Genomic DNA, 23,988 nt, shown 5'->3' with positions numbered 1-23,988 from the left:
CTTGTTTAAATACTTGGAGGTGGCTTGTTGTGTTGAGTGGAACAGGGAACCTCAGTTTGACATTTCCAAGTAAACCTGAAGCTCCATACAGACACAGAATAGCCAGCCCTCTCCCCCCCCCCTTTCACAAGAATGGCCTCCTTAAAATCGAAATGTATATATATATAACGGAACTGTAGCATTTTCTACCAGAAATTGCATTTCCTTCTGCTTCATATATATTGTTTCCAAAATGGCGTGTTGTCAAAAGTAAAATTACAGGCATTTAGGGCTTCTTAAGCTGTCATATTAAATCTCGAATAATGTATAGGCAAAGCTCCATCTACCTTGTCTTGACAAACATCCTCTTCTTTCTATGTGGATGCATACTACTAACATTCGGAATGATGGCGACACAAATGAAGATTACTGATTCCATCTTATTTCCTGTAAATATCCTGAAGAGTAAGACTTGCTTGCGCATGTTTCTGTAGTAGAAATGCTGACTCACCTTTCTCCTAGTGGTGACAATCTTGGGCTTGATCTTGGTATTCACATCGCTTGTTGGTATACTGGGTGGATACTACCGAGAAAGAAAAAAGATCCACATCTTGTATACTACACTGGTAGTAGTTGCCTTTGTATACCAAGTATCAGTTGCCGTCATTGTGTATGATCAGGCTGCTCACACATCAAGCTGGATGAGCGATACCTGGAACAACTCGACCAAAGACTATCGACTGTACGCACAAAAGAAATTCAACTGTTGTGGTTTCTCTCATCCTATGGATCATGCCATTGCTACATCGACTTGCTTCCCAGATCACATTATCAATTCCGCACAGCCTTGCTATGCACCATTGACTAGATTCATTCAGTTGAAGCTATCGCACATGTACATTGCCCTGTTTACGAGCTTAGCAATTGAATTGCTGGCTTTATGTAATGTAATTACACATCTATGTACGTTGAACTCAAAGAAATGGGAAGTCAGCCCAGAGGAACAGCAACATTATGTACAACACGATAACTACTCGGCAGACACACTGGTTCCTTCGAATACCACCATAATGCAGTCAAAGCCTAGACAATTCTAACCTATTTGTTACTTTATAAAGATCTGTAATTAATCATGTTGGCCTTCTTTTCTTTTACTGCTTACTGTTTTTGTTGGATACTTGGTTTTCTCGCTCTTGAGCCCCTTCCCCTTAACTTGCCTCTACTATAAATCCCCCTCCCCCTTGATTTATGGATGCTTTTGTATAGAATGTGATGCGTTGCTTAAAATAGCAATTGTCTGTGTTGAGGGTAGAATAATGAATTATGAATTTCGCTATGGATGGGTCGAGATGACTTATAAAAATACACTTTATTATACACAAAAAGAGGCGAGAGAAAGAAAGAGACGACATTGAACTTTATGCCCCCTTTCCCTTTGAGAACTCCCTAGAGAAGAAGGAGAGCGTAATTGCTCTTATTCTGATGCCTTCCAGAGGTGCATGATATGATCGTAGAATGAGCAAGACGCCACTAAATCAGGTTCAGAAAATGACCAATCTGCTCCGTACGCCATTGAAGTATGATCCAGAAAACTTGTCGCTAATGTGGCTTCACACTGATCATCAATATCTACTACAAATGCTCCAGCATGCATAGAAGCAGACAGTAATCTGTTGGATCGAGTAGGATGCCATTTCAATCTCCAAATGCCTCCACCTGGTGTTTGAAATGTACTGACTGGCTGCCTCAAGGATCGTGTATCCCAAAAATAGATGGTCTCATCATAACTGCCTGTCGCTAACTGATGTTCTTTGTGTGGATTCGACTGCATCGTAGTGACGCCCATCATATGGCGCTTGTATGTAAATGTAGGTGTCTGTGTTCGCGTGTCCCATCCTTTGAACAAACCATCATCAGCTCCTGAATACACAATATTGGTATTCCAATAATCAAAAGCTGCAATCCAGGCTTCCAAATCATGTGCGTGCCATTGATCCTGAATAGCATATCCACCAGTTTGATCAGGAGCCAAGATGTTGATATCACCATTGGAATGCGACGTAACTACTCGTTTGTCAGATCTGTCTAAGCGGCTTGCCCAATCCAACGAAAGACACAACACACTGGCATCGTCCGTTGCTTGCATATGATCCACAGCTGTCAGATTATCCTCTTGATCAAATCCATATAAATGAAATCCGCCAATGGAATCCACAATGCCCAGGCATTGCTTGTCATTGATCAGTGCATGGCTCCATTTCATATCGAGAACAGCAGGTGTCTCAATCACTTGCTTGGGTTCAAGAGTCTGCTTTGTCACGTCAAAGAGGTAGGTTTTGCCTTTGCGAATTCTGACATTTTCTTGCTGCTCGTCGGTCAGTTGGTAGGTGCCTACGGTTAGGTACTGAGCACGGTCTGGAAAAGGACAAAACTCGGTAGAATCAGCACTATAAACTGTGTCAAATGAGGCGATGGAAGTTGCTTGTACAGACATGAAAATGAAAGAGAAACTGTTCAAGCAGAAAATTTTTTTCTAGTGCCAGCCATTATATCGCAAGAGGGAGTTGAAACAACAGTGCCTGATTTCGAGCATCAAGTGCTTTATTCTGTGATATATACTAAATGCCTAATAAGAGAAGAGGGATGCTACTATTTTAATAATATACATAAACTGAATAAAGCAATCTACAGTCATTTAGTCTCGGAAGCACGACTAGGCGGGAGGCTACATGAGCGAAAAGGAAGTGACATTTTGCTTTATGCGCTTGGAGTTTACAGTATTCGCCATTAAAGTGAGCTCATCAGTGTCCAATGGCCTTCAATTTTTAAATCTTGGTTCAAATTCAATCGAGTGTAATAGCACCAACCTCTTCAATTTATCAACGTTGTAACAAATAACTAATTTCTAGTATGTTCTTGAGAATTGAGAGTGAGAGGATATCTACCATGATTGTAGCACCATCTAGGTCAGTGATCAAGTAGAAAGCCAGACAATTCCTCAAACAGCTTCAGCTAATTAGACCAACGCCCCTATCGATTTTGATGTATTTCTCTCCTAGCATTCTCTCTAATATCATTTTCCAGAAATTAGCATCGCAATCATCATTGTCATTATCACTGTCATTATTATTGATATTGTCATTGGCATTTGGGTTAGCCTTCAGCAGCGCCACCGCCGCCGCCGCCGCCAAAATTAATTCAAACCCAGAACATTTCTTCTGTTCAAGATTGGCCAGATATTGTCTCTTTTCGACTTGATTCAACTATTTTGTAAGATTCGCCTATATAAGTTGTAATGATCATCCTTTGCTTCCTAACACAGCCCCTGGTGGTAGGGCGAAGTGGTAAAACTCCCGTATGCCAACGGGAGGATCCCGGTTCAAATCCTGGTGAACGCAAGTTGTTTGATTTTTTGAAGTAGTACTGATGTCCTCGTTTGGTGTTTTGTACTCTATCCATTATCTATATTTTGACGATTTCCGCAAGACTGTTTTGGCTCTAGGTGTCGCACCTTATTAGCAGTAGATTTCTTTCCCAACTTAATTCAAAAATATCTTATTCCCCTTCTTTGCAGACATTGGGTCCACCAACAGTCTTTTCTATCCCTCAGCATGACATTTTAAGGACTTTAAATAAAACCTGGAGCTCGACTCCCCTACAAAAAAAATTGCTTCCTAACACAATCTCAAAGTACTTTTCAAGGCGCTTCCAATGGTACCAAGTAAGGTAAATGTTTTGAATAAACTTACTGAGTAATTTATGAAAATATGAAATGAGGTTTCTGGCCAAAAAGTCGAGATTTTACATATAAAGACCCTACAAAGATGATTTCAGAGGTTGCTTTGGATCGATAGAAACATTTTGATTCAAGATATACCATAGTAAAAATCTTTGTTATCAAGGCAAAAAACGCGATCGTCTGTTTTTTGATGAAAACCATGAGGTACCCCTCATGCTTTTTGGTTCAATTTTGGCCCTATTTTTTTGGTCCCCAAAAAGTTGAGTAAAGGTGTCAGAAAGTTACTGCTACTCGAGTACAATTGCTTGACGGCATTCCAGTGGCTCAAAAAGCTTTATATGTCAAGATATGAAGGGTTGAAAGCTGTCAAATTTGGCTATGTTTTTGCCTTATAGCTTTTGATCACACCGCATGAATCATACCTTTGGTAACTGAAAACTCTTAGAAACCTGTGCAATTCCTAATTCGAAGGGGGAGGTATATTGATTTTGGTAAAGCTAATTCATGCAAATTTTGAAGGGTTATGCTGTTGGTAGGCCTAAATAAAAATGAAAAGCCGAATTTGCTGCTTGAATACTATGGTTTTGCACCTTCGCCTCTCTACGGTAAAACCTTCTTATAGGTCAAGGATATCAAATATTGAATTAGATGCGTTATGTTCTTGGGGAAGGGCTTTTGATCTCTGATTGAGGAACGCTTTAGCTTCAAGAACATTCTTTGGGGTGCTTTGTTGGTAGCCTCATCAACAATCTTTCTTCCGTTGGTCATAGTAAAACTACAGTACACCGACTTTTCACATATAGACTTCGATTCTACTTTTGCTTTGCTCTTGTATGCCTTCTTTACGTAAGCCTTATAAATTTGCTTGAACTTGTTCATACTCTTCGTAGACTTCGAATCAAACAATCATTAATTCGCTGTTCTCATCTTGATTGGGAAAGCCTTTGTATGGCTGATTTGGTTCTCTTTTCGCGGTGTAGGTTTTAACTGCTGTGAGAGATGGAACAAACGAAATCGCAAGGTGTAAAAAGCAAAATGGGATCTCTGCTCCATCCATCCGTTTTATCAATAAGCTGCCGGTAGTCACTAGTTGCGCCCACTGATTCAAAGCATCCAGACAACCACTGGCCATTCAGCATAAAAGCCACAATACTTCAAACAAGTTCTTTTTTTCTCTCTCTCTTTCACAATCAACATGGCTTCATCTTGTTCTACGAATAAAGCCCTTTTGGTCGGCCTACTGACAGGCTCTGCTTTGACTGTATTAGCTACTGGATTGTTCTCTTATTTGGCACATGACAAGATAACAACAAACGCAGAACAAGAAGAGGAGAAAGAGCAAGTTCCTGATGATATGCAACCAGACATTGTAGAAGGTGTAGATGGATTGATAGGCAATACCCCTCTGATGAAGATTCGTAGCCTTTCAGAAGCAACTGGATGTCTTGTGTTGGGCAAAGCAGAGTTCTTGAACCCAGGAGGCAGCTCCAAAGACAGAGTGGCACTCAACATGATCAGAACAGCCGAGGCCCAACATCTTATCAAACCTCACACTGGCAGCACAATTTTCGAAGGTACTGTTGGATCTACCGGTATCTCTATTGCTATGATTGCTCGTGCCAAGGGCTACAAAGCATGGATTGTCATGCCAGATGATCAAGCCATCGAGAAATACCAGCTTTTGGAGAAATTAGGAGCCACTGTAGAAAAAGTACGGCCTGTTAGCATCATTGACAAGAAGCAGTTTGTCAATTTGGCCAGAGAGAGAGCAGCAACCTTCCATGACGGCGAGGCTACTGGTTACTTTGCAGATCAATTCGAGAATGAAGCCAATTTCAAAGCACATTACACATTTACTGGACCAGAGATTTACAGACAAACTGCGGGCAAGATTGACGCTTTGGTTTTGGGGGCTGGTACAGGTGGAACTCTGTCTGGCATTACCTGCTTCCTAAAGGAACACATCAAGGACATGAAGGTCTTTTTAGCGGATCCCCAAGGATCTGGGCTATACAACAAGGTGAAATACAACGTTATGTACGCACCTACAGAGCAAGAAGGTACTCGCAAGAGACATCAAGTGGATACAGTGGTGGAGGGTATCGGTATCAACAGATTGACACAAAACTTTGACCGTGGAAGACATTTAGTAGACGATGCTTACCGTGTGACAGATGAAGAGGCTATCAAAATGTCTCGCTACCTTGTGCGTGAGGATGGCTTGTTTGTTGGAAGCAGTTCGTCTGTCAACTGTGTGGCAGCTTACAGAGCAGCCAAGCGATTGGGACCTGGCCATGTCATTGTCACCTTGTTGAATGACTCTGGACAACGCCATCTGACTAAATTTTGGAGCGACGAGTACCTGAAAGCACAAAACATCTACTACGAACTGAAACCAGAGGAAACCGTGCGAGACTTTGTCAAATAATCTTCTTCATACTCTTTGTTCTTTTTATTCCTGTAGCATTGTATAGACCTTTCTCCCCTCATTCCTCTTCAAATAAAGCATTCATCACAACAGCTGACAAATGACGTTCTCAGCAAATCATCCCTACAACTGAGTTGCAAAAGCCCTGTGGGTGGAACGCTTGATTTCCTCGTGGATTTGTGCTTTTCCTCTACTTGCATACATCACATCTCTACAAATGAATCGACTGGCAGGAGGGAGCTCATTCCTGACGCCACCCTATGTGTCTCAAATTACCCGCAAATCAAATGCCATATCCGCCAGAAACTACACATCATTGCCGCCTTCATCTTCCTCAGATCCTGGTACCCTGGGTGCCATCATTGGCATAGTAGCGGAAAGACTGGGTATTGGAGAGTATGCCATCATTTTACGCTGTGTGCAACTACGATGGACTCAATTCATACTATAGATTAGCTACGGGTGGTCTTCAATTGGCAGTCATTGGAGGTAATGCATAAAAGCAAGCGAACTACAAGCCGTTGCTGACAGATCCATGTAGGCGCCTTGGCTGGATTTCGGTATTTTGGTGGCTATTTCCTCGAGATTCTGAAAAAGAAGACGATCGTTACAGCTGATTTCGATAGTAGAGACGAATCTTACAGGTAAAAAAAAAGGGGGAGGGGCGTGTGCGAGCAAACAGCAGAATGTTTACTAATCATCACCATAGCTGGATCCTCAACTGGCTGAGTGAGCAGCCCTACAGCCACAAAACCTCTCGCTTCTCTGTATCCACTAGCATTCTTCGAGCTGGCCAGCGCTTACCAGGAGAAGGATTAGATGCCAACATGCCACCGGTTTACTTTTTGCCTTCCCCTGGCATGCATTTCTTTACCTACAAGAACCGACTCGTGTGGCTGACAAGAGAGCGTCCAGGCACATCCTCTCCCGCAGCCGCTGTTGCCAACACTAACGCCATGTTAGAAAGAATCCAGATCAGCACATTTGGTCAGTCTCGAGAGCTATTGAAAAACCTCGTCTATGAAGCGCAAAAGAAGTTTATCGACCGAGACAAGAGCCGCACAGTGGTATTTGCAGCAGATCAGTACGGTGCCTGGAGAAGAACTCGATCCAGACCGAAACGACCTCTCAGCACCATTGTCATCCCAAGCAATGTCAAGGTGAAGATGGTGGAAGATGCAAAGGATTTCTTATGCCAGGAAAACTGGTACAGTGATAGAGGAATACCTTATCGACGAGGTTACCTGCTGTTTGGCACGCCTGGATCTGGCAAGACAAGTTTCGTGTATTCTCTGGCTGTGAGTATGCAACGCACGAAAGATAAAGATGAGTGGACTCAATAGTAAGTTAGGGCGAACTTGGGTTGAACATTTACGTTGTTAATTTGAGCAACAAGAGCATGACAGACGACACCTTAAATGAACTGGTGTCTGATACACCAAGTCGATGCATCCTGTTGCTAGAAGACATTGATGCTGCTTTCAATCAAAGAGTCAAGGGGGACGCTGTCAGTGCAAACAACATTACATTTTCAGGCTTGCTGAATGCAATTGATGGTGTTGCTGCTCAGGAAGGGCGCATTCTCTGTATGACTACAAAGTAAGTTGCTCAGGGCAAAACAGAGACAGAACGCTGATTCCATGTTGATATAGCCACATTGACAGATTAGACGATGCTCTGATTCGTCCTGGTCGCATAGATGTTCGTATCCACTTTGGACATGCAACAAGACGACAAGCACACGAACTATTCACTAAATTCTACCCCAATTTACCTCAGGACTCTGATCTACCATCCTTATTTGCTTCCAAGGTCCCAGAAAACGTATTCAGTATGGCACATCTTCAAGGATTCTTGATGGGTCACAAGCAACGTCCAGCAGAGGCTGTCAAACTAATGGATGAATGGATTGAATTACATCAAAAGGGAAAAGCAGATGATTCCACAGAGAGTGGGTCAGGAGCAGTAGAGGATCTTTAGTCTCTCTCGATAAACACCAAGTAACACATATACGCATCCCATCTAGTTGAATTCATAAAACCTGCTTTTATTAATCACTATCATTCACATTGATATCCTAAGCTGTTTGGATCTTTTTGAACTCTTCCACAATCTGCCCTGAGGAAGAAGATCCGATACGAGTAGCACCTAATTCGAGGAACTTGAGTACTTGCTCCAAGGTTTTGATACCACCAGAAGCCTTGACTTCCATCGACTCGGGCACATTGTTTCTCATCAACTCGATGTGTTCATAGGTAGCACCAGCAGAGGCAAAGCCAGTAGATGTCTTGACAAAATGTGCACCAGCAGCCTTTGAGATCTCACAAGCCTTTACAATTTCCTCGTTGCTAAGATAGGCGGTTTCAAAGATGATTTTGACACTGACATCAGATTTCTTTGTCTTGGACATGGTAATGATTTGCTTGAGCTCTTGTTCAACCTCCTGGTAGTTGCCTGATTTCAAGTGGCCAATGTTAAGCACCACATCCAACTCAATAGCACCGTCTTCCAATGCTTGCAAAGCCTCTGTGATCTTGGCTTCGGTAGTGGAGTTACCGTGAGGAAAGGAGATGACAGTACCAACCATAACATCGGTGTCCTTGAGTAAATCGTAAGCTTGAGCGACATCGCAAGGCTTGACGCAGACAGAAGCGAGGTTGTATTCCTTGGCTACTTTGCAGCCTTCAATGACATCTTGGGTAGTTTGATCTGGGCGAAGAATAGCATGATCGAAGACTTTACCGAGCTTTTCAGTAGTCAATGTTTCAGTGATGATGAGAGTCATGTTTCGTGTGTGTGTGTGAAAGGTGATTGAAGAAAACCTTTTGAATTCGCAGGGTGAGAGGGAGAAAAAATTTAGCTCTCACGATGGGTGCACAACAATATCGTCACAAACCATATCGTAGAAGATGTTACACGATCAATGCATTTGTGAAATTGCTTTGTGTAATGAGAAATCGATAGGAGTATATAGGGTATATCAAGAGTTTGCCTTGCAAATAGCATCGGATAGGTAGTACATTTCAAGATCCAAGAGTTGGAGGGGATAGCTCATGAGTTATGGATTCAAACTCATCACGATAGTTCAGTATCCAGGGCCTGGCATCCGAGCATTAGACAGAAGCTGTGTATCCATAGCAACGAAACGATAATGATAGAATAAAACGAAATGTCTTTATTTTGTACAATAATATGAGTTGCAGAGAGAGATGAAATATGCTAATGTGTTTCTGGTTAAATACATAAATTAGATGGAATGATAAATGTTTAATGATTTAACAAAGGGTCTTGTCAAAGATGGCATTGATAGAATCCCAAACAGCCTCAGGAGTTTGAGCGGCGTCAACACCATACCAGATGCCTTGCTTCTTGTAGTACTTGGCAACAGGAGCAGTTTGATCGTGGAAAGCTTGAAGACGGTTCTTGAGCGTATCCTCATTGTCATCAGAACGTTGAATGAGAGGTTCACCAGTAACATCGTCAGTCATGGACACCTTGGGAGGGCTAAATGAAAAGTAGATTACGTTAATCAGTTTATATCTCAGTCAATGAGAGACATGTGAAACTTACTTGAAGACTTTATGATAAGATCTACCAGAGGCAGGATGGACAAGACGGCCACAGATACGATCAACGAGAAGATTGTCATCAACGACCAACTCAATGACATTGTTCAAGGGCTTGTTCATGGCCTTAAGCATAGTATCCAGCTTCTCGGCTTGAGCAACGTTACGAGGGAAGCCATCAAGGATAAAGCTAGTAGCATATCACATTATTCAGACGCCATATATACCGTGCTGTTTTCTTTTACTTACCCATTAGCGCATTGAGGGTTGTTGTTCAAGTTTTCTTCAATCAAACCGACAACAATCTCATCAGGTACAAGAGCGCCAGCATCCATGAGTTTCTTGGCTTCAACACCATATGAGGTTTTGGCGGCAACAGCAGCTCTGAGCATGTCGCCAGTAGCCAAATGGGCGACATTGAATTTTTTTTGAATGGCAGGAGCTTGAGTACCCTTACCAGCGCCAGGAGGGCCCATGATGACCATACGAAGTTGCTTATTTTCAGACATGTTTATAAGGTGCTGTTTATTTCGAATTGGAAAACAGGGAAAAAAACAACAGGTTGGAAAGCTCTCTTCTCTTTTATACCATACACAAGACTGAGATATATGAGCCCATTTCTATCGTAATCTTGGAACGGATCATGGTGATGTTTGACACATGCAGTCACTGATGTACATGATGATGGATGTGTCTTCATCAAGTGAAAGCGCTTACTGAAAAGCCATGAATGCTGGGAGCATTGCAATCAATACACGTACAGGCCCTGCTCCATTGTGCTGGTCAAATTTTGGTAGAATGCAAATTAAGATGGCAATGAAATAGCCATTGAAATAACCTCTTACCTCCATGGAACATGAGATTAAAGATAAACAAGATTGTTTTAAAGATCAGTTGAGCTCGGTATTTTATTTAAACCCTTTTTTTTTGTTCACCTGGATAAACTATACACTTATGTAAGCAAAGGTCAAGGGCCACCTATTCTGATCTAGACATCGTGCATTGAGGGAAGTAATGATGTAAATTTGACATGCACTTTAAGCTGGTATGTTTATTGATGATAATATATGGGTTTTGGTAATGATTTAAATGTCTAAAAAAGAGCAAGAATATGATCCAAGAATCCTGCGGATTGGGATTCGCTTGCTGCGTCTTGATGAAAGCTTAATGATGCGCCGTTGCTAAATGATGAATCGTGATAATGGTTTGATGGTGCAGCTCTTCGAGAAAACGCAGAAAAAGAGAAGCCCGGAAGTACAAATCCTTCACTTGGGGCAGATTGTGATTGAGATGCTGACACTTGTTGACTAGGTAAGGCTGCCATCATGAGTTTTGTGGCTGCCTTGGTGATGACAGGAGCAGATCCAGAGATGAATGAGTGGGCACCATCAGCATTTACTTGAACAACGTTGCCTACAGAGAGAATGTAGACACCAGGACCATAGAATCCAGGAATATTGAAAGGAAAGCTGAAAGTGGTACCGCCAATCGTTGTTGTCAAACCTTGGGCAGATGCTTGAGCAGTGGCAGAAGTTGGAGCTGCTGTCACAGTAGGAGTATTGGGGCCACCTTGAATCCATTGTAAAATGCCTGCTCCGTTAATGTACATTGTGTTGTCAGGACTGACGGTGTAAGTACCAGGACCTGTAAATGTAGCTACAATGAAGTTTCCAGGGAGACTGATAGGAGGGAATGACAAAGTAGGAAGTCTCACATTCCCAGCTTTAATGCCAAAGAAGCTGCTACCAAGGGTGTAAGAGTAGGAACCACTAGCATCCAAAGACATAACCGTATTAGCGTTCAGTGTATAGAGACCAGGGCCTGAGTAAGTTGCAATTCTACCTCCAGTAGGAAGATCTAGTCCGGGGTAGGTGATAGTTGGCAAAGATACTTCCGTCGCATACGTTACTGGAGGAGCCACTGTTGGTTGAAGACTGATAGACTGAGGTCCACCCAAGATCCAGCGAACGCCACCACTAGCATCAATGGAAATTTGGTTACCTGGAGAGATGGTGTAGATGCCAGGGCCAGTGTATTGAAGAACCTTCACTCCACCAGCCAGCGTCAATGTTGGGAAGCTAAACTGTGGAAGATTCAGGTTGCCATTATTGATGTTAAAAAAACCCATTACCGGAGAGGTAGGTATAAGCACCATCAGTATTAACAGAAACGACATTGAATCCAACTGAGTAAACACCACCGCCCGTGAATCCAGGGATAGCAGATCCACCAGGAACGTTGACAGTAGGAAAGGTGACAATAGGCAAACCGATAGATGGGAATGTCACTGGATATACCACAGGCTGACTCAAACTTACGCTGGGAGATGCAGTCGTCGAGCTCACTGGAGGCCCACCCGAGATAAAGACGTAGGTGCCGTCATTGTTGATTTGGACAACGTTACCAATACTCAAAATGTAGATGCCTGGGCCATAGAATCCAGGAATGTTGAAGGGAAACTTGAACGTGACATCACCAATCACTGTAGAGCCAGGAGGAACTGCTGTAGCAGATGCTGTTGCCGTAGGGAAAGTGAATCCTGGAATAGTGAAGCCACTACCAGCGAGAGATTGAGGACCACCTTGCACCCAAGTAACTGCACCAAACGCACCAATCGACACGACATTACCAGGAAATATAGTATACAGACCAGGACCACTAAAGTTAGGAACAGGAATTCCACCACTAAGCGTAATGGTTGGCAAGACCAGCGCAAGAAGCGTCAGACTACTGCCAGTGCTTCCACTTGGTCCACTATTGCCAAGATACGTGCGAACACCATTTGCTCCTACTGAAATAGAAACGCCTGGAGCAACTGTGTAGATACCTGCACCAGTGTATGCCGAAATCTTCAAGTTATTGCCCAAACTAATGGTTGGCAGATTCAATGTGGGTAGTGTGATGCTAGGAAAAGTGATACCGGCTGGTACAGATGTTGCACTTGGGAAGCCAAACGAAGGGAATGAAATTGTAGAGAACGTAAAGCCACCACCTGGAGCAGTGGAAGGACCGCCTTGAATCCATGTAACGCCACCAAACAAACCAATAGACACAACATTGCCAGGAGAATAAATGTAAATACCAGGACCACTATAATTAGGCACCGTTTGCACCAACAGATACCACATTACCTGGACTGATAGTATAGGTTCCAGGACCATTGTACCCATTGACTGTAAAGCCACCACCGAGGTTCAAAGGAGCCAGATTCAAAGTTGGAAGGGTGATACTGGGGAAGGTAATAACTGGGAACGAGAAAGTAGGGAAAGTGAAGCCACCGCCTGAAGTAGTTTGAGGTCCACCTTGAATCCATGTAACACCTCCACCAACACCAATAGATACAACATTGCCGGGCGAGTATGTATAGATTCCAGGGCCACTGTAGCTTGGCAGTGTGATACCTCCTGCAAGAGTAATAGTCGGCAGTGAGATGCCAGGCAACAAGACTGTTCCAGCAACATTTCCATTGCCTCTAGTAAGGAACGAGAAAGCACCATTCGAACCAACCGAAACCACGTTACCAGGAATAACTGTGTAGGAGCTAGGTCCAGCAAAGTTGGGAATAGTGAATGGGAACGCAAATGTTATGCTTCCACCGCCTGAAACTGAAGGAAGTCCACCCGATGTAAATCCATAAGAGCCGTCTATGTTGACAGTGATTACTGAACCAATGCTAAGCGTGTATGTACCAGCACCATGGAAGTTTGGAATAGAAAAGGGGAACTTGAAGCCTCCAGCATAAGTAACGGTTGGAGTAGTATACGTATATGTTACGACAGGCTTGGGCGTAGCTGTTGGACCCATGGTTTGGAATACTGTAATTGCTTGCGTAACAGTTCTTGTTACAACCTCTGTTATAGTAGGATCAGGCGTCTCAACAGTCGTCTGATGGCAAACTGAATCGCTGTCGAGGTAACAGGTGGCAGCACAATGGTCGATGTTACTTGAAGCGTCGAGTATTGAACAATTGTTGTAGGTGACGCCGTAATTGTTGCAGGAGGAGCAGCAACTGTAGTAGCTGCTAAAGGGGCCCGAGTTATAGTGGTAGTGCCAGCAGGAAGGGTGATAGTATTTGGCGGCAATGTTGCCGGATCTAGGGCCACAGTAAGTGTGTTGGGCGGCAAAGTGACAACACTAGGTGACAATGTTACAGTTCCTGACGAGAGTGTAATGGTTGTGCCTGGTAAGGTGATTGAAGAAACTTGTGTTTGAGTGATGGTACTGATGGGTAAAGTCAGTGTGCTTACAGGTAGAGTAACCATCGACACAGGCAATGTTACAGGACGGGTAACAGTGGGAGGAGTCAATATCACCGTGTTGGCAGGCAGGGTAATGGGAAGTGTCACTGTATTCGCAGGCAAAGTGATAGACAGGGTAACGGTAGACGGCTCCAACGTTACTGTATTTGCAGGCAAGGTTACTGTATCGCGAGGCAGAGTGACAATACTAGCAGGCAGAGGGATAGTACCAGAAGGCAATGTGATTGTTGTAGCAGGCAGCGAGATGGATGAAATTTGTAACTGAGTGATAGTGCTTGCAGGCAAGGTAATGACATTGGGAGCCAGTGTGATGCTCTGAGTGACCGTATTAGGTGGAAGTGTAACGAGGCAAGGTGGCAATGTAACAAGCTGCGTAGAAATGAGCACGCTAGTGTCAGTTACTGTCAGCAATTGAACCTCTGTCAGCGCGTTGTTGATGACAAGCGTATTGTTCACCGTAGCTGTGACCAACTCCACATCTTTGATAGTATTAGTCACCTATCTGTAGTAAACTGCACATCGATAAACGTGCTAATGACAGTAACGTATTCAGTAGCTGTTGCTAATTCCGTATTTGTTTCTGTGAACGTCGTTACTTCCAGATCAGTGATGGTGCTTGTGCCAATCATGGTGACAGTGGATGTAGATGGAATGCCGTCTACAGTGACAGTAACAGGAACACCATCAATGATTTTAATGACAGTTGAGGGCACGCCTTCAAGCGCAATGGTAGAGACAATGGCATCCAAGGTAATCCTAGAAGCAGTATTCTCCACGATAACGGCGGTTTCAATACCAGAGAGTGTCAACGTAGTGACAAGGCCATTGACCGTTGTTGTCGATAACAATGTAACTGTTCTATCACCACCGTTCGATCCCTTGTGTCCATTTTTACCTCCGTAGCCATTGTAAGGATAGCCATTGTTGGGGTAGCCATATGGATAGCCGCCGTTGCCATAGTCAGGACCGCCAGGATACACACCGCCTGGATAACCGCCGTTTGGCCCCTGAGGATATTCACGATGAGGTCCTTGAAACCCTCCACCGCCTTGGTATGGAGGATAACCGCCTTGATGAGGAGGTTTAGGGTGATTGACAATAGGGGGTACAAGGCAGGGCCACCAGGGTAAGGAAGGTGATCTTCATGCGGGCGAGCGCCATGCACAGGAACATTGGTGGCCACAGCAGTGTGATAGGCATACTGAGGAACAGATGGAGAGTATAGCGAATTGTGAGGTACAGTCGATTGATGAAGCTGACATAAAACAGGTCTGTCACCAGGACACATATTCTCAATGCCACCACCGGATCCAATGCTACCAACAAAAATGGACAAATAATCCTGGCTATTCTTTACAGGGATACCATTCTCGTTGTAGTCCCAAGATCTAGCAATGTTTTGAGGCAAGTTAGGATGGCATGTACCACTTCAAAGAAGCATATAAACCTACCCAACCCAAGCTCTTTGATTTGGACCAGTACATGTCAATACAAGATCAGAAGCGAGCAAGAAATTCTGATTGCTAATATCAGCCAGGGAGCCACCCAAGGCAGTACAGGCAGCAGCAGCACCAGCGTATGGATATTTGTCTTTTGATATAAAGAAACCGCCCGTACCTGGAGCTTCACATCTTGTAATCAAGCCACTTCCTTTATAAGATCTGCTACCTTCATTGTGGCTGTAAGACTGATGCGGTTCAAACTCTTGATAGGCCAAAGCATGACCACTAGATATTGCTATGATGAGAGCAATCCCTAGAAACTTATCACGACGCTTTGATATCGTCGTTGCTTCAATTGCTAGTGATTTGGATTTTTGGAAAAAAGAATAGGAAAAGAAGCTTCTTTTTTTGGCAAGAGACAGTTCATATATACGAAAACAGATTTAATTAAGATTATTGGCCCTATATTTTTTGCGAGAGAGAAAGTATAAACAAATCTAACTTATCGTTTGGTATGTTTTGACAGATGAGTGTTATAGTAATTAATTTAACTTTTTTTTTTTTTTTTTTTTTTTTTTTTTTTTTTTTTTTTTTTTTTTTTTAGTTTGCATATTTAAACGATGCTGTCTATATATAGGCACTAATAGACAAAGAGCTTAAACTTCAGAGTCTAATAACTACAATGGATGAGCCAAAGTTTATGCATAGATTGTGTTTGTTGTATATACTAATTGCTTTATATGGTTAAAACGATCGTAGCAAACGTTACGCTCTCACTAAGTTGATATACAGTTTGCAGATACAGTGCCTGGATTCATCGAAGTTTTATCATTTCCCTGTGCGTCTGCACTGGCACCAATGGGTAGAAAAGCATCCACTATGCCCATTTAAGGTTATTTCCGCCTAAAATATGCGTATTGTCAGTCTGTATAGGCATACTTGCTCGCTGGACATGCTGAGAGCCTGCCTTCAATAGCAACATGCTAGCCAGATCCCAAAAAAAAAATTGCGCCGAGTGAATGCTTTACTTCATGGCCTAATAGGATCCAGTTGCCTAACAAGTTCATACAGAATACAATAGAGCAATGTGGTGATTGGTGTGTGTAATACAGTGGTGCAACCCTAATAATGATTTGACGGAGTTGTCATGTCGAACGAAGAGCAAGAGTCAGGAACCAGATCTAGCCAGGACACCGCAGTTGACCATTTGGTCATGGCCCATCCAGAGTCAAGATCGCAATAGTAAGAGAAAGATCGTAAAGGGATAGGAATAAATAGAGCAAAAGAAAGAGAAAAGGAGTCTAATTGCTTGTATCAATCTCACCTTGTACAAGGCAAATCCCTATTGTGCTACATGATATATGAATCTTTCTTTTTCTAGGCTCTGTTACTCTGCTTTTTCCCTCTCTTTTCTTTCTCTCTTATTGCTAGCAAACAACTCTATGTCAACCTTATAACCTGATTGTCTTTTTTTTTTAACTTTATATCAATACGTTCCTTCATCAAACAGTTATACTATCCTTTTCAAACTATATTCATTCCTTTTTACTATTGTTAAAACATGTTGTCGGCATCTACATTCGCCTCTTCTTCTTCTGCAACTTCCTCAGCAAGTGCTTTTTCAGCAAGCCCAGGGCTATCAACGCCCTCCTCTCAGTACTCTCATGATTCTACTAGAAAAGGCAGCGGAAATCCACTGACCGAGCTGATTGAAACAGAACAGGCATATATGGAGACATTAAAGATGATTGACTCTGTAAGTAACAGATAGTGGACATTGTATTGATATACACTCATTAACAAGGAATTGGATACAGCAAATTGCACCCATTTGGATGAAACAAATGACATCTGCTGCCCCTGATTTCTCTGAGCTGCTCAAGTACATTCACGACATTCTCAAGGTGAACAAGAGATTCTGTATGAAATTAACTCGAATCGCAGCCAATCCTCAGACTATCAGCGAGCTTGGAGATGCTTTAATGCAATGGGTAAATGATTTAGAGGTCCCCTATGCCAACTATTCTCGAAGTTTCATCCCAAATTTAAATCAACGAAGCGATATTCTGCGCAACCCGTCTATCCAGCAACTGCTGCAAAACTTGTCTGCCAATGTATCGTATGAAATCAACCTGGAGTCCTTATTCAATGCACCCATCCAGCAGCTGAAATACTACAAGGGACTCTACAGCCGGTTATTAGAAGGCACAGACGCTGGTAGAGCAGACCACAAGCTGCTGACTAGTGCCAACAAGCGAATCGACATGATCATGATCATGTCAAAGGGCAACAACAGCGTGAATGTCAACTACAAGGACTCCAATTTACCCTTCATCCAGACAAATTTCACTGCAAACTCTGATTTGACAACATTTGAACGCCAGGTGGATTGCTCCAGAACTGCCGATCTCTACAGTGGTACACAAATAGTATGAAGTGGAATATTCTATTAATAGATACACGTGAAGTATTAATATACAATCGTCTATTTAGAACTACCAATTACGCATCTCGCACCCAGGCGCTCAACTCGTCATGAGAGACAGCTTTGTCATGCTGCCCAGCGAGAATGGACCCTCGATCCGTGTGTGTCTGGTGCTGACGACCGAGGTGCTGGTCATTGCCCGGGAATTGTCCTCAAGCCAGTACTTGCTCATGTACCCTGCGATCCCCATTGGTGATATTACGGTCAAGGCAGATGCATTGGATCGAGAAATTGTGGGTGAATACATCATTCAATTTTCTGTATTGGGTAAAAAGCATTTGATTATGCGGGCAGATTCAAAGGAAATTAGAAGCACGTGGATTGGTGTTGAACCTGATGCTCCCAAATCATTGATTTTGACTCCCAGGACATTGAGTGTGGCTGCTCAGAAAAAGATGCTGGCGTCCTCATCTGCAGCCAAGAACTATGGCATCCAACTGCCTCCTATGCCTGATAGTAATGGCAGCAGCATCAACAAGGCCAGTATTCGCAACACAGACATCTTTACTTTTTATTCAGAGAACGGTGGTGTATCACCTTTGGAGAGCTCCGATGAAGAAGGCGAGGAAGACATCACGCATGCGAATCGGCATCAGGGCAAATCAAGAGACACCATCATGGACATCTATGACAATCATTTCTATGACCACCAAGACGACCATGATACGACCTCCAAGTTTTCTACGCCTCCATTGCCTACTTCTGGTATGACCAAGCAGCAGCAGCATGAGCCCATGCCACAATCTGTCAAGATACTGCCTCATATTCCCAATGTGTCACAGGTGCACATACACAACAATGTGCCTGCTACCAATGAACCTACGCCACCAAATAAAGACAGATCAAACGTGAACGAGACGCTTCCTCCTGCCCCTCCTAATAAACAGCAACCTGTTCATGGACCAGTTAAAGACTCCTCCCATGTTCAAATGACATACATTCAACCGCCTACTGCCCAAATGTCAACCATGTCGATATCACCTCCTATTCCGCAATCAAATCAATTAAATAACTCGTCGGCTCCATCCTCTGCTGCTGTTGCTTCTTCTTCCTCTTCTACTACTCCAAACATGAACTATCATAACAACAGCAACAAGATCAACCCTTTGCCTGCTTCTCCCAATGGTGCTCCCAAGAACAACATGATGGATGGTGGTAAGCCTGCTTCTCCCAGAGCAGTGGAGGTGCAAAGAGTCGTTTTGCCAGAGATGATGCAAGCAGTAACTCAAAATACGGATGATTACCTCTCATCGTCCAACAAAACACAACAACAGAATGACAAGAGTCGATTTCAGCCTGTGGCTAACAATGGCATGGCTCGTCCCGCCATGCAACCAAGAGGTGATTCTGCTCCATCTCAACAGCAGCAGCAATTGCCTCGGTCTTCCTCAATCAGAGGCCAAGCACAGCAACAGCAGCAGCAACAACCTCCATACCAGCAGCAAAGACCTCCTATGACGCAGAACAACAACTATCCCAATCAACAGCAGCAACTCAAGCCATTGCCTGGTCAACCTCAACCTCAACCCCGACCTCAAATGATGATGAACAACCAACCACCTCAGAATCAGTATGGCTACAATGCCAGACCCATGAACTCACCTCCTCCACAGCAACAGCAGTTTCAGCAACAGCCTCCACCTCATCAATATAGACCCATGAATGGAGGAGGAGCATCTCCCATTTTAGCAAACGCAGGTAATAACAGAAGACCACCACCACCAGGAGCCCAGCCCTCCTCTCCTCGATTGCAACAACCTCCTGGAAGATTCAACTCCCCATCGCCTTCTCTGGCTCCACGCCAAATGAATTCAGTGGAAGACTTTGGATCGCCTCCTCATAGTCCCAACATGTACAACCCAGGCAACGATGTGCGTCAAATTCTATACAGCAGTAGTCAGTGTGATGTATTTCATTGGAACAACCAGTCGTGGTATGCTGCAGATGGACAGTGCTTATTGCAAGTGAGATTGACACATAGCAATCGTACGTGTGTTGCTGTGCAGTTGCAGAACACTGGCCAACTTTACCTGAATGCATGGATTCTGCCCAACACGGTGATCAGACAGCCATCACCCAGTGATGTCAATATCTCGCTTTATATGGGCACCAAGAAAGAGAACTATTTGATCCATTTTGCACATCCTCAAGATGCCACTGTGTTTGCCAACATTTTGCACAAAGCACACCAGGATTCCAACATTATCACTATGCAGCAGCAGCAGATAGAAGAGCCTTTGATGGATGAGCCTGAAGTGGTGGACAATATCAACGTGCCCCAAACACTGAAGCCTGTGATGCAATGCAAAGCCAAACTATTCGTCAAGAACGAGACATCCAACTGGAGCACCTTTGGCAATGTGACGATGCGTATCTCACAACAATCGCCCAGTATGCGCATGATGATTCAGATTGAAAACGACAAGAGCAAGTTGGTCAGTGCTATCGTCAAGAGTGGCAATGTGGAAAAAATCAGTTCAAAGAGAATCAGTTTTCTGTTAACTGACGAGGTGGCTAAAACAAGTATTGTTTATATGATCCATCTTCGAGAGGATCAAACTGGAAACAAGATCATTGAGTATCTTCGCACTAAAAATGCTGAAAATGGATGGTAGATTATTATTATTATTATTATTATCATTTCTATTATTATTTGTATTATTAGCCCACCTCATTTTATACATATTCCGTATATACTATAAACCACTTAGACGCCGCTTTTTTATATAATCATTGTGGTTGTGTTGGGCCTTATTTTTAGCATTGGGTGCAAACAATGGTATGACTTTAGTTGATTGTTTATGGTCTTGAAAGGGGGGGGGGAGGGGAGGGGAAAGGGTTGGGACAGTGCGAAGGAATAGGAGTGGGATCAGATAAATTCAGGCACATGTCAACATTGGGTATGGTTTGATCCAAGCTGCTGTTTTCTTCTCATTGCATCATCTGGACCCAACACCCAAGTGTCAGTTGCATTTGACATGCTTGTTCATTCAAGCAGAGAACAAGCGAAATAAGCCTATTGATAATTTTCCATTGTTCACTCATTGCCATTGTTTGAATACATCACGTATCCAAACAGGAAAAAAAGAAATAAAAAGGAAGCATAAAAGATTAGATTCTTTTGCAACTTTCTGAAAAACTTTGAATGTTAAAATGCTAACCTTACAAATTCAAGAAATGTCAAAGGAAATGAGCTTCTTGCAATGCAAAATTTGTCAAAAGGAGTTTCCCAAATACGATCAAAGAGGCTTTCGAAATGCGGGTTTCACCGCCCACCAGAATCGCTGCATTGAAAGAGAATACCTATCAAATCGCCCTACTACAGAACAGCAACAGCCTGCAGTCAACAGACAGCGAATGCTGCTGCCTGCTCCATCCACACCCAACTATCACAGTCTGCTGACTGCAGCACTAACATCTGTAACTACCACTATCAACACTTTACATGCTCCAATGCCTACTACTGAGGAGCTCTTGGATACCGCCAATGTACCGTTGGGTGATGCTGCCATTGTGCTAGCAGGTGGATTATTCCCCATCACTCACTGCAACCACTGCACTCCTGAATATGGATTACATCAAGTAACATGTCTCGTCATTACAGAGATTGTTAGCCAGGACATGTAAGTTCCTGTATTCTCTCTCTCTCTCTCTCTCTCTTTCGCTAGGATCCCAATCACACACTAATATCATATATACAAATAACAACAGCAACTAGCACATCCACTTTATGAATTACCTCCTCCCTTTTAATTTGTATATGCCCTTTTTATGTATGTAATTTTATATGGCTCCCATTCTAAAGAAAATCGATGAATCATCTATGTCACTTGTACCATGCCCTTGTGTAAACTTACCGTGAATAAAACATTTTCAACCTTAACTGTACATTTTCTTGGTATAAATCATGGAAGGACCGATTTTGGTAGAGTCCCAATTGGATATTTCTGATAAAACTGTAGAAATCGCAAACTGCAACAAGTCTGTTACGACAATCGTGGTCTATCAGAAGCCAATCGTCCTCCTCAACAAGCCGAAAACGATAAAATTTTTGTGTAGATGGCTGTTTGAGATTAGTTTTCCTTCCACATGATGCGCACTCTAGCTGTTTAGTTTCAGGCAAGTTTGATAGTGTAGATGTTGTTGCGGACGTCGCAGAATAGTAAGTATTGACGGACCACCTTTCCCATAAGGGACGGTAGTATGCAGATGAGATGGCGTTCGTAGGTGGCGGAATATTTCTCGCTACATCTAACGTAATGTGCTCGATAAAACAGGGCTTATGCAGCATATATTCCATCATCACCTTAACACACATGCGAGATTCTGGGTTTCCAAAGCCGAGACAAGGCTCTATGTCTTCTTTCTCACATTGCATGATGTATTCACTCTGTTGTGCTGGCGGTAAAACGATTTGTGGATGCGTATAGTAAAAGAATGAACTGTGGTTGCTATTTTCAATTGATAAGATATCTTGAACTTTCTCTGTTTCCTCTTCTTCGCTTTCGCTGTCGAAATAGGAGGAGGCTCTATTGATGCGCTTGCTGGTCTCGCTACTGTTGCCATACAAATCAAGGAATGATCTGAACATGTGTGCCTGAGTTACCTTAAAGTCAAATGTCATTGGTGTGTGCTTATTTGTAAAAGTAATGGGCGGGAGAGAAACAGGCGACATGGCGGCTAACAGAATAGAACTGGCAACTGTGTTTCGTCGTTTACTGATAGCCGATTTGTTTTGTGCGATGCTATCTGTGATGCTATTGCTGTCGGTCGCAACATTGCTCAGTCTACAATTTGTGTATGCAATCTTTCTTGAAGTATTGTTGCTTGCATTGCGATAGTTTGCAGTATATTCTACATTAAACGGCGTACTTGTGCTACTTGCGACACGGATTGTTGGCTGGAGCAGGCTTTCCATGCGAGATTTCAGCTCTTGCAATTGATTTCGTTCATTCAGCAACTGATCTTCGGTTGCATCAAGCTTGCTTTGAAGTTGCACTCTCTTTTTCTTCTCGCTCGCCACCATACAATTAGCCTCTTCAAACAAACGAGCACTGAGTTCTTCCAATTCCCGGTCTGCCTGTTCTTTTTGAAACTGTATATCGGTCATGGTATCTAAACTTGCTATGTATTTGCTGTTGAGTGTCTGAAAATCCAAATCCTGCTTTCGTTTTTCGAGTTCATATGCATGCAATTCCTTCTTTAGTTGATTGATCTCGTAGGCTTGCAGTGTGATCTTGTGTTGAAGCTCGTTTGTATACAGACAAGCGCTGATCTTTCTGTGGCAAAGTTGACATTGATGGGGATGCTGAGGCTGTATGACCTTGTAACATTCACATTCGTCTTTTCTAATGACTGTAGTCGAGGCTACTTTTGCTGTTGTTGCTTCTGCAAGCATGCTATTTTATGAATGAAACAAAAGACGGAAGAAAAGCAGGGAATGCTTGATCAAAAAATGCGCAAACATGTAGTACCATACCTCAACAGAAAAAAAAACGGAGGTGCAGCATTCAGAAATGTCTTTTTGGCTCCTATATTCTACTTTTTAGATTATCCCCTGAACTTCAGTTAATAAAAGCATTTACAGCTAAAATTAATTAGTTTGGGCCCTTGGGATATGCTCTCGTGTAGATCTTGATCTATCTTGACAAATACATATTGTCTTACTCTCGAGTTATACCCTTCAGGTACAGAACAGGAATAGAATGCCCAAACAGGTGCCCTGGGTTTAGTAGCGGAGGCGTCGCTCGAACCCTTATGGTATTCCACTTTTTAACCTTTCGCTCTTATGAGAGAACCCTCTATAAACAGCCTACGACTGTGGATCTGGCCCCTTTACGAGGCACCATGTCTGTATTAGCTATAAGAAATTATATACAGGCAAGCAGCATAATCACATTGCCTCTTACTGTTCAAGATTATACAAAATACAGCAAAATCTGGATGCATTCAAGTCGAGACCTTTACTCAACTTTTTGAGTACCTGAAAAACATGTCCAAAAAGCATGAGGTACGCCTCATGGTTTTCATCGAAAATGAAGCGATCGTGTTTTTCACCTTGAAAATGGAGACTTTTACTATGGTATTTCT

General features: G+C 43.0%; 11 protein-coding genes across 11 annotated transcripts; 5 read left to right on the top strand and 6 right to left on the bottom strand.

Annotated features, from left to right (window-relative positions):
• Positions 1 to 398: 398 nt before the first annotated feature.
• Positions 399 to 1,076, top strand: srp72 (Signal recognition particle subunit SRP72; the record flags this gene model as incomplete). The annotated part of the gene is made up of 2 exons (XM_064827741.1): positions 399 to 444; positions 502 to 1,076. The coding sequence occupies 2 exons, from the start codon at positions 399 to 401 to the stop codon at positions 1,074 to 1,076; spliced, it is 621 nt and encodes a 206-aa protein (XP_064687025.1).
• A 377-nt stretch (positions 1,077 to 1,453) lies between these two features.
• ATC70_008492 (uncharacterized protein) lies at positions 1,454 to 2,473 on the bottom strand (the record flags this gene model as incomplete). Its single annotated transcript, XM_064827740.1, has 1 exon — positions 1,454 to 2,473. One exon carries the CDS (start codon positions 2,471 to 2,473, stop codon positions 1,454 to 1,456), a length of 1,020 nt encoding a protein of 339 aa, XP_064687024.1.
• A 2,440-nt stretch (positions 2,474 to 4,913) lies between these two features.
• ATC70_008491 (uncharacterized protein) lies at positions 4,914 to 6,146 on the top strand (the record flags this gene model as incomplete). The annotated part of the gene is made up of 1 exon (XM_064827739.1): positions 4,914 to 6,146. One exon carries the CDS (start codon positions 4,914 to 4,916, stop codon positions 6,144 to 6,146), a length of 1,233 nt encoding a protein of 410 aa, XP_064687023.1.
• Positions 6,147 to 6,363: 217 nt separating this feature from the next.
• ATC70_008490 (uncharacterized protein) lies at positions 6,364 to 8,126 on the top strand (the record flags this gene model as incomplete). Its single annotated transcript, XM_064827738.1, has 6 exons — positions 6,364 to 6,542; positions 6,598 to 6,635; positions 6,688 to 6,790; positions 6,856 to 7,444; positions 7,498 to 7,745; positions 7,799 to 8,126. The coding sequence occupies 6 exons, from the start codon at positions 6,364 to 6,366 to the stop codon at positions 8,124 to 8,126; spliced, it is 1,485 nt and encodes a 494-aa protein (XP_064687022.1).
• A 97-nt stretch (positions 8,127 to 8,223) lies between these two features.
• Positions 8,224 to 8,931, bottom strand: ATC70_008489 (uncharacterized protein; the record flags this gene model as incomplete). Its single annotated transcript, XM_064827737.1, has 1 exon — positions 8,224 to 8,931. The coding sequence occupies one exon, from the start codon at positions 8,929 to 8,931 to the stop codon at positions 8,224 to 8,226; it is 708 nt and encodes a 235-aa protein (XP_064687021.1).
• Positions 8,932 to 9,421: 490 nt separating this feature from the next.
• Positions 9,422 to 10,221, bottom strand: ATC70_008488 (uncharacterized protein; the record flags this gene model as incomplete). The annotated part of the gene is made up of 3 exons (XM_064827736.1): positions 9,422 to 9,650; positions 9,717 to 9,902; positions 9,962 to 10,221. The coding sequence occupies 3 exons, from the start codon at positions 10,219 to 10,221 to the stop codon at positions 9,422 to 9,424; spliced, it is 675 nt and encodes a 224-aa protein (XP_064687020.1).
• Positions 10,222 to 10,805: 584 nt separating this feature from the next.
• On the bottom strand, positions 10,806 to 13,516 carry ATC70_008487 (uncharacterized protein; the record flags this gene model as incomplete). Its single annotated transcript, XM_064827735.1, has 3 exons — positions 10,806 to 11,790; positions 11,837 to 12,802; positions 12,879 to 13,516. The coding sequence occupies 3 exons, from the start codon at positions 13,514 to 13,516 to the stop codon at positions 10,806 to 10,808; spliced, it is 2,589 nt and encodes an 862-aa protein (XP_064687019.1).
• Positions 13,517 to 13,566: 50 nt separating this feature from the next.
• ATC70_008486 (uncharacterized protein) lies at positions 13,567 to 16,300 on the bottom strand (the record flags this gene model as incomplete). Its single annotated transcript, XM_064827734.1, has 5 exons — positions 13,567 to 14,359; positions 14,470 to 15,040; positions 15,094 to 15,359; positions 15,423 to 15,698; positions 16,191 to 16,300. 5 exons carry the CDS (start codon positions 16,298 to 16,300, stop codon positions 13,567 to 13,569), a joined length of 2,016 nt encoding a protein of 671 aa, XP_064687018.1.
• A 674-nt stretch (positions 16,301 to 16,974) lies between these two features.
• ATC70_008485 (uncharacterized protein) lies at positions 16,975 to 20,513 on the top strand (the record flags this gene model as incomplete). The annotated part of the gene is made up of 3 exons (XM_064827733.1): positions 16,975 to 17,169; positions 17,231 to 17,842; positions 17,907 to 20,513. 3 exons carry the CDS (start codon positions 16,975 to 16,977, stop codon positions 20,511 to 20,513), a joined length of 3,414 nt encoding a protein of 1,137 aa, XP_064687017.1.
• Positions 20,514 to 21,075: 562 nt separating this feature from the next.
• ATC70_008484 (uncharacterized protein) lies at positions 21,076 to 21,525 on the top strand (the record flags this gene model as incomplete). The annotated part of the gene is made up of 1 exon (XM_064827732.1): positions 21,076 to 21,525. The coding sequence occupies one exon, from the start codon at positions 21,076 to 21,078 to the stop codon at positions 21,523 to 21,525; it is 450 nt and encodes a 149-aa protein (XP_064687016.1).
• Positions 21,526 to 21,751: 226 nt separating this feature from the next.
• ARL1 (Arf GTPase arl1) lies at positions 21,752 to 23,296 on the bottom strand (the record flags this gene model as incomplete). Its single annotated transcript, XM_064827731.1, has 1 exon — positions 21,752 to 23,296. One exon carries the CDS (start codon positions 23,294 to 23,296, stop codon positions 21,752 to 21,754), a length of 1,545 nt encoding a protein of 514 aa, XP_064687015.1.
• Between the last annotated feature and the right edge of the window lie 692 nt (positions 23,297 to 23,988).

The sequence above is a fragment of the Mucor velutinosus genome (assembly GCF_035048745.1).
Source record: "Mucor velutinosus strain NIH1002 chromosome Unknown tig00001561, whole genome shotgun sequence".
Lineage (NCBI taxonomy): Eukaryota > Fungi > Mucoromycota > Mucoromycetes > Mucorales > Mucoraceae > Mucor > Mucor velutinosus.
The sequence above is the reverse complement of the archived record's forward strand: the minus strand, read 5'-3'. Positions and strand labels throughout refer to the sequence as shown.